The 13,281-nt window shown below is 40.5% G+C and overlaps 2 protein-coding genes across 3 annotated transcripts; both read right to left on the bottom strand.

Annotated features, from left to right (window-relative positions):
* Positions 1–7,249: 7,249 nt before the first annotated feature.
* LOC130737585 (uncharacterized) lies at positions 7,250–8,667 on the bottom strand. 2 transcript variants are annotated; one of them, XM_057589401.1, is made up of 2 exons: positions 8,090–8,667; positions 7,250–7,861 (listed from the first exon to the last, which is right to left on the bottom strand). In XM_057589401.1, exons 1-2 carry the CDS (start codon positions 8,655–8,657, stop codon positions 7,662–7,664), a joined length of 768 nt encoding a protein of 255 aa, XP_057445384.1. In that variant the 5' UTR covers positions 8,658–8,667; the 3' UTR covers positions 7,250–7,661. The 2 variants fall into 2 exon arrangements, with proteins under 2 accessions (XP_057445384.1, XP_057445383.1); XM_057589400.1 differs by having other exon boundaries at positions 7,250–8,667.
* Positions 8,668–9,885: 1,218 nt separating this feature from the next.
* On the bottom strand, positions 9,886–10,812 carry LOC130736054 (glutathione S-transferase T2-like). Its single transcript, XM_057587908.1, has one exon. The coding sequence runs from the start codon at positions 10,810–10,812 to the stop codon at positions 9,886–9,888; it is 927 nt and encodes a 308-aa protein (XP_057443891.1).
* Positions 10,813–13,281: the final 2,469 nt, after the last annotated feature.

Below are 13,281 nucleotides of genomic sequence, written 5' to 3'. Positions count from 1 at the left end.
TCGAAAACTGTCGCAGGGGTATTTTGGTCATGATTTTTAACTTAGAAATTTCAAAACTGAAATCCCAAAAACCAAATTTTGCAGGGACGTTACTAACGACGTTTATGACAACTAATCCTACTAACACTAAGCTAAGGCGATAGTTTTTAGCCTAAAGGTTGAAGCTTTACCTCAAAAACTCCAAAAATGGGTATTTAAGGCTAAAATTGATTTCGGCGGAATTCCGGCGACATAACGGAAAATCTAATCCGGCAGAAGTGATCTTGGGCACATATAGAAGAGGTTTAGAATCAGAAATGAAAGATTCAGGATAGTTTTGCAAAAACCCATAAACTATCCGCTCAGAAAACTCTACAGAAAAGCTATGGAAAAAGCGATCAGAGGTAAGGATTAGCGACTATACCTCGAAGCCTTGAAGCAGCAACTGATTGATCGACGATCAAGCAAGGATTGAACAAAATCTCTTCTCCTCCTCTCCTTAGCAAACTCGCGGCCTCCTTGGGAAGAAATGGGTAAGATATTTGTTTTTTCTCATTTCTTGGCTATATATAGAAGGTGGAAATTCGCGGGAAAATGAAAGTTTCGCGAATCTGATTTTTCCGGCGTCATTCTCCATGAATTATTAGATATGTTTTGGCAAAAGAACTCCAAAACTATAAAGAGGTCTCCTTGTATTTTTGGCAACTAAAGCATAGTCGGTATAAAACTATTTTACCCGATAAGTTGCTTTTTGCATCGAAAGTCGGAATAGAAAACTTCCTTCGGAAGAAAGATTGAAATCATCAAGAGAAATGGGTGTACGCGTGTAGAATATTCATTTGAAGCTCTGAATAGATAAAGTCTTCATTGTCGAGAAATTCTAGGGTTTTGAAATACCAGGGATTCGGTTTCGGCAAACTTCCGATGATTGGAATCGGACGTTCGTAGATCCTAGAGTTTCACCTCGAAAAGATTTTGATATATGGAAAAAGAGAAGTTCTAACATTTCTCTGAAGATTTTTGGAATTAACTTCCGTCGTGCCTAAAAGTGAAAATTAGCTATATACTAGGGTTTCTGACCTAGGTTTAAGCGTATAACGATCGTGCTATAACTTAAATCGACTTCGATAAAATCCTTTGACTTTTCCTGAACTTTCTCCTTCATAAATCTATTCCATTTGACAAACTCTTGTTCAGGTTTCCTTTCACAATACATCAACCCTAATCGTGAATAAGATTTTATTCACTAAGCATAAGCTTAAAAACTTGGGTCTTACATTACTACCCTCCAAAAAGAAAGTTTCGACCTCGAAACTTAAGGGTCAGTAAAAAGTTCTGGATATTATTCCTTGATCTTTTCCTCTAATACCCATATAACACCGTCCGTGTCCTTATTCCAAATAATTTTCACTAAAACACTCTGCTTTCCCTTCGATTGTTTCACTCTTCTAGTCCCAATGTTGACCAACGGCGTCTCAACAGACATATCATCTTTCAACTTGCCGAGGTTTAACTACAATCATCAATGATAACACCACTAAAACTCTTACTCGAATATGATCTCCAGCTTCTGAAGTCAATCTTTACCCTAAGGTTCTCATTCCACTTAGCAAAATTCACTCGATAATCTCTAGCTCGTATCACCAAAATCCATAACAAGTTTCATTCACTCTTAGACTTTAAGCAACTTGTCCAAATATGACAACCTCAAGTGTTCATCTTAATACTAACACCTCCCTTTTCTGTAACTTGATCTCCATCTCGTCAATCAACTTCTTAATCTCTCTATCAAATTCTAACCAACTTCGAGTCCTAGAAACTTAAGACAACAGTTCATAGACTTAAAACCTGAACCTTCAACAAGTTTGGACCTCTAATGTCCGTTAATTCTTCAATGCTTCCTAAATGAATATCCATTTCTTCAAACTATATCTCCTTCGCAAGAGAACTTATACTAAATGCGAACTTTTTCCTCCCAACTCGACTAATCCTCGATCCAATCAAGTTAATCTTACCAATCCTTCTATCAAAGTCCATAGCCAGCTCTGATTTCGAATATCACCCCCTCAATATTAAGTTGATCAAGCCTAATACATCGAAGGTGAAATTTAGAAAAACCCACTGGAACAGTCAATGAGTTCCTATCATCCAATAGTCACAATTATCCTGACCTCACATCCTCAACGATTCCGCTACGGAACTACACGCCCTCGACATCATACGTATACTATCCATAAGAAATCTCTATGAGATTCATTCTTCAGCTTCTAGCTTCCTTTTAAACGCATCGGTAGAAGACTACTTTCTAAGCTTAGCGTGTCATTCTAAACCTCGTATAACTTCTATAGCTAAAATACGAGCTACGGTCAAATAAGGTATTAATAGGCGTAATAACTATAAGGTCGAAGCTTAGACAGTATAAATAAGTTAGGTGTGTTTGCACACGCTACGGGAGTAATGGAATATATTATACTAGAATGAGAAAGAATGGTTAGAAAGTTACCATCGTTCTTGCGCTCTCCTCTGACAAACCCCTCAGCTCTCTCACCGTCCATGGTGTAAACTCTTGCTTTAGCCGCAGGACGCTTTCCACGAGCAGTGTTCACGGTTGGCTCCGTCTTGGGTGCTCTGCACTGATCGGCAGTGTGCCCCATTCTGTTACAATTAAAGCATTTGGGCCTCTTGTCGGGACAAGCATTAGCATAATGCCCCGGCTCCCCACATCTGAAACAGGTCATCTCCTTCTTCAAAGTCTGATCTCCGGGACCTCCAGCAGTACCCGTCATGGGTATGTAAGATCCTGAAGTAAATCCTCTTCCAGCAGGACGCTGATATGGCCCCCTGCTCTAAAATTTCTCTCTGCCCTGAAAATTTTGAGAGCCCGACCTCATCGGCCCTCCAGTTCCAGTCCGGTTCATTCTCCGGTTCTTCATCAGTTCCACTTCCGTGGCTTTCTCAACCAACGACTGGAATCGCATGATTCCCAGCGGCCTCACTGAGTCCTCAATATCAGGCCTCAGTCCATTTACAAAGCGCTTGCACATGTAGCGCTCATTCACATGATCATGAAAGAATTGAAAATGCTTCGCCAAAGATTCCAGCTTTGAAGCAAATTCCGGTACCGACATACCTCCCTGACGGAGTGTCAGAAATTGTGACTCCCGCTCATCCCGAGCACTTGTTGGAAAATACTTTTCCAAGAATGCGGTCCGGAATGAGTTCCAGCTAATCTCCTCGTGATTGTCTTCCATAATTCCTCTGGTGCCCTTCCACCAGTACTCAGCATCCCCGAGTAGCAGATAAGTCGCCATGCCCACTTTGGCACCCTCAGCAGTTTGTAGTACGCCGAATATCTTCTCGATTTCCTGAATCCAGAGATCCGCTTTGTCTGGGTCAGTACCACCAGAGAACTTTGGTGGGTTTTGCCTCCTGAAGTCATTGAGGCCTTTGTTTTGGTCCAGAGTTACTTCCCTCTGGCGCTGATGCTGATCACGTGCCTCCTCAGCAGCACGCCTCATCGCATTATCATTTGCCTGCGCTGTTACCGCTTGGGCCATAGTGGCCATCATCTCAGCTAGCTGATTAGTATGCACCATGTTCTGTTAAGTTAAACAAACAGTTAGTACTCATCATAAGATAGCATCTAGTATAACTATACAATATGATTAAGCAATAACTTCAATCAATTTTTAAGCGAAAAATCGCTTGCAGACAATCAATTTTCACTCTTTGCAGAGTCACACAACCTAGCACAGAAGACCTATTCCCCAACAACTCCCGAAAGACTCGACCGTGCTCTGATACCACAATGTAACACCCCGATTTCGGTGGCGTCACTTTAGTAACCAAAATAAACTTAATGCGGAAAAACGTGAAATATTTTTTTTTTCGATAATAACTAAGACAAGACTGAATTAAATAAAACCCAAAAGCGAAAAGCAATAGAACTAATATACAAAATATAAACAGCCCCCGCTGTAAGTAACAACCTCGTCACGAGTAACCTCCAGTGACGGAAAGAAAAGTGTAGCGCCCGAAGGCAAAATGTACAAACCAAATCTAAAGGTAAGTGTCCGCAACACTATCCCTCAAAACTGAGAATAAGCTGGCCCATCGGCCTGAAACAAGACCTCCTAAGTCCAACCAACTCTCTGTGATTCCCGAAAGAAACCACACAAAAAGCTATAGGTGGGAAACTACCCTATCCCGAATGAAACAAATAATGTTCAGAGCTAAGACTCTACTCCTACACTAATCCCATCTCGAGGAGCTCACACTAACACTCAATCCTACATGCTGGCATGATCGTCGTCCGAATTCGAAATCCAGAACGACCTAGTCTATGTACACCATCCGTCCTCCGCTCGCTATCGCGATGCGCTCCTGTTCCAGCATCCCAACTCTAGTTTCCCCCGAAGGGTGAACCGTCGTGAACCAGTCCGCCAAAGACATCTGACAAAGGGCGTTTGTCCGCCAAAGCACACACAGAAGACGCGAGGGTCAACTCCAAAGAATTATGTAATTAATAGCACCAATAAATATAAATAAGATAATAGCCACTTAGGCTTATAACTAGGGATAACATCCTAGGGTTGCATATTTCCACAAAGAATATAACGACTGTAAATCACAGTTAACATGCATCAAGTAGAACTAACAAGTATCAAACACACTCATCAACTATGTCAGTATGCATGTTGCATGAAATGATATGCAGGTTAACCCAGTCAACCAATATGCAATCCGGAACGGATGGACATCAACGGATCAGCCCTTCACCAGCCACGGTGGTGCCATTTCGGCCCGCGTGCCTCTTACACCACACAAAGGTAGTCAGATCAGCCGTAACCCGTAGGTCTGCCATTTCGGTCTGCTACAAGAGACGTTTACAAACGCTCTTTCACGGAAATCCGGGTCTTATGACCATTTTGGAATCCGACGAGGTCCAGAGTACGTTCTGTGTTAATACCCCATTAATGTTGCATGAATGCAGGATGATTAGTCAACCAACGTCTCCGATCTCACTCGACACGTCGCCACGTGTTCTAGGTAAATTAAAGTTTCTAAAAGCTTACCCTAAGGTAAAGTCGATTCTGCGACAAAATACAATAATCATAAAATGAGTGCAACCACTCACGATGACTCTTCGGGTCATCAATACTCTCACGAAGTCTCACGCTTCAGTGAAGTTTCATGCTCTCACAAGGTCTCACGCCTCAGTGGAGTTCCATGCTTTCCACAAGGTCTCACGCCTCAGTGGAGTATCCCGCATTCACAAGGTCTCACGCCTCAGTGAAGCTTCATGCTGTTCACGAGGTCTCACGCCTCAGTGAATGTCCATGCTTTCCACAAGGTCTCACGCCTCAGTGGAGTATCACGCATTCACAAGGTCTCACGCCTCAGTGAAGCTTCTCGGCTCATCCCTTGGATGGCTAACAAACTGCTCAACGAGCGAAGGAGTACCAACATACTCAGAACTTACCAAACTCCTCAACACCTGGATCCGACGACACTCCTCGTTTTTCCAAAACTATGACTTGACTTCCAATGCCTTCCTTCGAGGTTGTTATCATTACTTAAAGATTTTGAGGTTATTTAAGGTCTTATGAATTTTCTTTATAAAATAGATTCCATTTTGTCTTATCGCAAGTCTTATACATTTGCAGGATCTCCCAATCCCAAGTCGCTTCCAGAGGATGTCTCGATCCACTAAACAGAATTAAGGCCCGAACCTCGTTCGTCCTATCAAACTTTCTCAAAACTCTCAAAATAAAATCGCCATGACCTGCCCGCTATTCTCACCATTCAGAATCTCAGATTCCAGTACAGAGCATATTTAAATCATCACAATCAACAACATGTCATATATCAATAAATCGCATCATAAACACTTAGCACTTAGCATATAAAGCATGCACCACACATCCTAGATTACCCACATAGCACATAGCATGTAAGACAATCTCAAAAACATTCAGTAGATGAATTATCTACATTGTCAGCCGAAGCCTCAGAAAACATTTTCCAATCACACACAATTCCAGTGCATAAACAGTAAACAATGTCGAAACATCGACCCTAAGCATTAACTAGAGATTCAGTGAGAAGCCCTCACCTGCAGATTCTCCAGGATTATCTTCTAACTCTTCCTCACAAGCAAAGCGTTGCTCCTCAGGAAATTCCTCAAAAGTTCCTTTAAAGCAAAGTCACAGAAATACTATCAGAATCTATCGAGAACTAAGCTATCGATACTTACTAAGGTTACACGAAGTAATCTATACTCTAAGGTACGATAATCTAGCGCGAAAGACAAGTTTTCGGAAAAGGAAATTTTCCTCCTCCCCCTTAATAGGGCTCGGCCACTTTAGGTAATTATGGGGCTCGATTTTTCTTCGATCAAACTTGGTTCCTATGCTATCATTAGCCGTAACTAAGGGTATTCTGAACTCGGAAAAATTATCGGATCGAAAACTGTCGCAGGGGTATTTTGGTCATGATTTTTAACTTAGAAATTTCAAAACTGAAATCCCAAAAACCAAATTTTGCAGGGACGTTACTAACGACGTTTATGACAACTAATCCTACTAACACTAAGCTAAGGCGATAGTTTTTAGCCTAAAGGTTGAAGCTTTACCTCAAAAACTCCAAAAATGGGTATTTAAGGCTAAAATTGATTTCGGCGGAATTCCGGCGACATAACGGAAAATCTAATCCGGCAGAAGTGATCTTGGGCACATATAGAAGAGGTTTAGAATCAGAAATGAAAGATTCAGGATAGTTTTGCAAAAACCCATAAACTATCCGCTCAGAAAACTCTACAGAAAAGCTATGGAAAAAGCGATCAGAGGTAAGGATTAGCGACTATACCTCGAAGCCTTGAAGCAGCAACTGATTGATCGACGATCAAGCAAGGATTGAACAAAATCTCTTCTCCTCCTCTCCTTAGCAAACTCGCGGCCTCCTTGGGAAGAAATGGGTAAGATATTTGTTTTTTCTCATTTCTTGGCTATATATAGAAGGTGGAAATTCGCGGGAAAATGAAAGTTTCGCGAATCTGATTTTTCCGGCGTCATTCTCCATGAATTATTAGATATGTTTTGGCAAAAGAACTCCAAAACTATAAAGAGGTCTCCTTGTATTTTTGGCAACTAAAGCATAGTCGGTATAAAACTATTTTACCCGATAAGTTGCTTTTTGCATCGAAAGTCGGAATAGAAAACTTCCTTCGGAAGAAAGATTGAAATCATCAAGAGAAATGGGTGTACGCGTGTAGAATATTCATTTGAAGCTCTGAATAGATAAAGTCTTCATTGTCGAGAAATTCTAGGGTTTTGAAATACCAGGGATTCGGTTTCGGCAAACTTCCGATGATTGGAATCGGACGTTCGTAGATCCTAGAGTTTCGCCTCGAAAAGATTTTGATATATGGAAAAAGAGAAGTTCTAACATTTCTCTGAAGATTTTTGGAATTAACTTCCGTCGTGCCTAAAAGTGAAAATTAGCTATATACTAGGGTTTCTGACCTAGGTTTAAGCGTATAACGATCGTGCTATAACTTAAATCGACTTCGATAAAATCCTTTGACTTTTCCTGAACTTTCTCCTTCATAAATCTATTCCATTTGACAAACTCTTGTTCAGGTTTCCTTTCACAATACATCAACCCTAATCGTGAATAAGATTTTATTCACTAAGCATAAGCTTAAAAACTTGGGTCTTACACTTTCTTGCTCCTTCTTGTGCTTTGGCAAACAATTGTCTTTTTTCTCCTTGTGGCATTGGGATTGTCTTGACAAATGTAGCCCACTCGGGATAGATACCATCCGCTAGATAGTAACCCATATGATATTGTGTTCTGTTCACCTCGTAGTGCACTTCAGGAGCTGTGCCATTCAACACATTGTTAAACACATCAGATTGGTTTAGCACATTGATATCATTGTTAGAAACTGCAATGCCAAAAAAAGCATGCCAAATCCACAAGTCTTGTGATGCCACTGCTTCAAGCATGATTGTGGGTTTGCCATGATCACCTCGAGAATACTGACCTTTCCATGCAACTGGACAATTTTTCCATTCCCAATGCATACAGTCAATGGAACCCAACATACCTGGAAATCCACGAGACTCCCCCATTTGTAGTAGGCGTGTAGTGTCCTCTTTGTTCGGTCTCCTCAAGTACTGGGCTCCAAATATTTCATTCACACCCGTTACAAATCTCTCTAAGCACTCAATTGCAGTACTTTCACCAATTCTTACATACTCATCCAGATTGTCAGCAGGTGATCCGTATGCCAACATACGAATAGCGGCGGTGCACTTTTGTAATGGTGAAAGACCTTTTTTACGTATGGTATCAACCCTCATTTGAAAATAATTGTCATGATTGCCAAGTGCTTCTACAATTCTAAGAAATAACTCCCTTCGCATTCGAAACCTTCGTCGGAATTTGGTTTCTGTGAATACAGGGGTTTCAGAAAAGTAGTCGTTGAACAATCGATTGTGACCTTCTTCACGGGATCGCTCTATCACCTTTCTTCTTCGCCTAACGGTGTCATCAGATTGTTGTTGGCTCTCTTGCACCATCCTCAAGTAATCTTCTGCACTTGTGTCATTCATATAATCCTCTACCATTTCTTCATAAAAGGCATCAAAGTCGAGTATATCGTTCGGATCCATCAATAGGGTGAGAAAATATATGTGTAATGTGTATAATTGTGAGAAAATGTTGTTGGGTTGAAGGAGGATGCAAAAGTGTTTATGGATGATGGAATTTATAATGTGATGTTATGGGCATGTGAAGTCTTTGGTAAGGGGAAACCGGAGAAGAAAGTGAATCTCAAAGACATTATGATGATGTTGCCATTCCTGCTACCTTTCTTGCTTCACATTAAATGTGATGTTGCCAAAGACATGTAAATTTAAAGGCTATTTCTTAGTTTTTGACTTGTTTTCCTACTTCCCCTACACACTCATTTATTTCCCTCCACATAAAGGTCGGTTTTCACGTGAATGGAGGAAATGATGTTTCATGAACAAGTGATGTTTTAATGTGGTAGCAACTAGGCAGATGAGAAACAAGTGCTCCAACCAATTACATTTATTTTTCTTGTTGGCCAACAAATGCTCTTTAATGAAAATCAATAGCTCCATTCCTATCAACATTGGTTCCTGCTGCAAGAAAAATCAATAACTACCAACTACTACTTTTATTTTTCTTGTTGGCCAACAAATGCTCTTTAATGAAAATCAATAGCTCCATTCCTATCAACATTGGTTCCTGCGTGCAAGAAAAATCAATAACTACCAACTACTACTTTTATTTTTCTTGTTGGCCAACAAATGCTCTTTAATGAAAATCAATAGCTCCATTCCTATCAACATTGGTTGCTGCGGTCAAGAAAAATCAATAACTACCAACTACTACTTTTATTTTTCTTGTTGGCCAACAAATGCTATTTAATGAAAATCAATAGCTCCATTCCCATCAGTATTGGTTCCTGCGTGCAAGTTAACTAGTGCCAGCAATTATATACATAGAATTCAATTACATGCATGCTCATTAAATATCATTAGAACCAATTGTAACTCTTTGGCTAAAATACAATAAAAAGAGTAACAATTGAACCGATTGCTCATTACATGCATGTGTATAGGATTATGATGAAAAAGGTAGAATGATTAAATTCACAATTGAACCGATTGCTCATTCACTTCCTTCTTTCTTTTTTCTTTGGAAAATTACAAAACAAAAAACACATTACACTATCAGCAGCATGAGGATCAATTCACCGTTAGAATAAAAACTAAAACATTACATTATAATATTAACTAAAATACAATAAGAATTAGAAACATTACATTATAATATTAACTAAAACAAAATAAGAAATATAAATATAAACAATTATTCCTTAAACAAGTCCTCTAACTGGCGCCTAGTGTACACACATATGTTCTTAAAATCTGCTAATTGTTCCTCATTCATGTTAGATGTGTCTTGGAGAAGGATATCATTTAACATCTTCAGCTGGTCATTCTTCTTTAAACGCTCAAGTCTTGCCATCCTTTCCTCTTTTTCCTTGACAAGAGATTCCGCCTCTGCCATCTTTTGTTCATTGTTGGAAGTTGTTGTAGCCTTTGCCTTTGCCTTCATATCTTTCTGACCTGGTGGACGGGAAAATATTTGTACTACCTCATGTTCTGAACCATCGATTGATGTGTGCACCCCATCAGTAGAATGTTGTGACTGCTGAGAATAGATTGGCATTGCTTCTCCTTTCCACTTGGGTTCATCTTTCAACACCCGCCATGCATGCTCAAAATTGAATGTTTTAGTCTTTTCCATTGCATTATACAATGAACATGCATCAGCCATGATATCTCTCTCAGAGTAGCCGCTCTTCGGAGGGTTGGTAACTTTCTTGTAGCAACCGACAAAAGTTGAGACCGCTTTACTCAATGTATGAAAGCGAGACTTCAGTTGAGACCATTGCCTCTCAGGAGAACCTACTTTGCGGTACTTGTTGTATTGATGTTCAATCCTCCGCCAAAAGGTTTCAGCCTTTTGATCAGTTCCTGTTACCGAATCCTTTGAAATGTTGAGCCATGTCTGGAGAAGAATTATATCGTCATTTTCGCACCATTTCAAGCGTTGTTTTTTTGGGTTTCTGGCCATCTCCTTTAGCAGGGAAAGTAGTCTCATCAAGCTCATCAACCATACCTTCAAATTGTGTTTCAGGTACTTTTTCACTACTGCTACTAATTTGAGGGCTATAGGAGTTTGGTGGTGGTGGTGATGGATGCACAAAATGAGTTGGATTTTGGGAACCATCTCCAGCATGTGGTTGGTAAATGAATGGTTGTTGTTGATACATTACATATTGTGGATTTGGAGAATTGTTACCGGCATAATGTGGTTGGTTTTGGTAAAAGATTGGTGGTTGTTGTGAGACTTGGTATGGAGGTGGTTGTATTGAGACTTGGTTTGGAGGTGGTTGTTGTGAGACTTGGTATGGAGGTGGTTGTATTGAGACTTGGTTTGGAGGTGGTTGTTGTGAGACTTGGTTTGGAGGTGGTTGTTGTGAGACTTGGTATGGAGGTGTTTGATACATTGAGCTTTGTGGATTTGAAGAATTTTCAAGAGTAGTAGAAGATTGATTTTTCAAGTACTCACAATAAGCTTGAAAAGAAGGATCCATTGAGTATGTGGGAAGAATGAAATTGTGTGAAAGTGTAGTTGTGTAAAAAAGTAAAAAAAAAAAATGGTACAAACATCTTATTTATACTTGAAAATAATTAAACTTGAAAATAATGATTTTTTTTTCCTTGTTTTGGGCCAAACGGATACATTACAGTCCAAAACGCACCGACCCACTCACAATGAGGCATAAAACGCACCGACCCAGACTCAATGAGGCTCAAAACGCACCGACCTACTCACCATGAATCTCAAAACGCAACAGAACGCAGAAGCATTCTCGAAGCTTCCTTCACTTTACTCTCCCACTCTCTCTTTTTTTTCTCCTACGGTTTCACTACCCAGTACCCACACAAACCCTCTTTCTCTCTCACTCTCTGGATCTGGAAGCTTCATTCTCAAACGTCAAACCCACAAACAGGCTTTCTCTCTTCATCTCTCAAACTCACATCTCTCACCGTCTTTCTGCCTGCATCCGCGGTCAAAATCGAAGCTTTGATCTCTCAAACTCACATCAAAATCGTTCAAAATTGAAGCTTCATCGTTCAAAATCGTTCAAACCCTCTTTCTGCCGTTCAAAATCGAAGCTTTCATCTCTCAAACTCACATCAAAATCGTTCAAAATCGAAGCTTCCTCGTTCAAACCCGTCAATACCCTCTTTCTGCCGTTCAAAATCGAAGCTTCATCGTTCAACCCTCGTTCAAACCCTCTTTCTGCCTCCATCCGCGTTCTCTCTCACTCGAAGCTTCATCGTTCAACCCTCGTTCAAATCAGATCGGCGACATGCAAGAGAACGGAGGTTCCAGCCATCAGATCGGCGACATGCAAGAGACCATCTCCGTCGCCATCACAGATCCTCTCCATTTTTTGTGTAATTTTTTTGATTTTTTTGTATTTTAATTGTTAAATCTGTGTTATATATTTCTGAAATTTTGGATTGTTGAAATTTCTGAAATTTAATGGATTGTTGGATTGTTGTTCATGGATGTGTTCTTCCCTCTTCTTTTAACGATTTCTGTTGCTGAATGTAAGAGAAAAAACAGTTTTTTACTAAGCTTCAGCAAGTTAAGGAGCGTTGCTTATTTAAGCAACGTTGCTTAACTTTGGGATGTTAGCAACGCCACCTCAGCAAGCTCCAATGGGGGAGAAAAATAAGGAACGCAGCTTAACTTAAGGAACCATGCTAAGCAACTCCCGTTGGAGTTGCTCTTAAGCTTGCCTGGAAAGACAAAGTTTGTGGCACAGTGCACGAAGAATATGCTCGCCGGAGTTGAACCAATCATTGGATATGGAAGTGCTCGTGACGAGGGTCACGATGCTGGAAGTTTCACACTGAGAGGAGGCCAGATCTGGCCGTAAAGCTTGACTAAAGGCTGCGGTGGTGGTCATAATTGTTGATTTTATCGAATAGTTCTTGTGAAAAAGCAACTGAATTAATCCCCTACCTCCATCTAAACCTCCTCCACATCTACAACTTATCCGGATTCCAGACCCTCTGTCTAAACTACCCAGATCTTGCCTAGACCATTCTCCTCGGTCCTCACCTCCAAAGCAAACCCAAATCTCCATCTTAACAACAACCGAACCCTAGCCCACAAACCAACAAGAACCAAAGCTCGAACCACAACAAAGTACCATAACCCATCCTCGTCATCAAACCGGAGACAACGGTCTTCCACCACGGGTGAGATTGTGAGCTCTGTCGTAGGACCTCAAGGGAGGAGAGCCACCATCGAGCCCACTGTCAACGATCGCCGAGCCATCACACTTGAAACCCCTTTGACACAACAACGTGCAACCCTTAACCACCATTGCGTCGTACCGTAAACCATACTATGAACCACAACTAGCCTCCACCGTCCCAACTAGATGCAAACCCTTCTTGACATTCTTGTTAGTGTTGATGTTCTATAGAAGACTGCTCTGACGAACAAATTTGAGTTTGAGAATCGAGTTATGGAACTCAATAAGCGTTTTCACAGAAACTAAATCCACTCTCATCAGTTCTTCACTATTAATATTTCCTTGCCTTTTCACAAGAAATTTAAATTTAATGAATTGAAACCCCAACAAACAAAAGAACTCTATATCAAAAACTTTGA

The sequence above is a fragment of the Lotus japonicus genome, chromosome 2, assembly GCF_012489685.1.
Source record: "Lotus japonicus ecotype B-129 chromosome 2, LjGifu_v1.2".
Classification (NCBI taxonomy): Eukaryota; Viridiplantae; Streptophyta; class Magnoliopsida; order Fabales; family Fabaceae; genus Lotus; species Lotus japonicus.
Note: the sequence above shows the minus strand (reverse complement) of the source record. Positions and strands in the feature narration are given on the sequence as shown.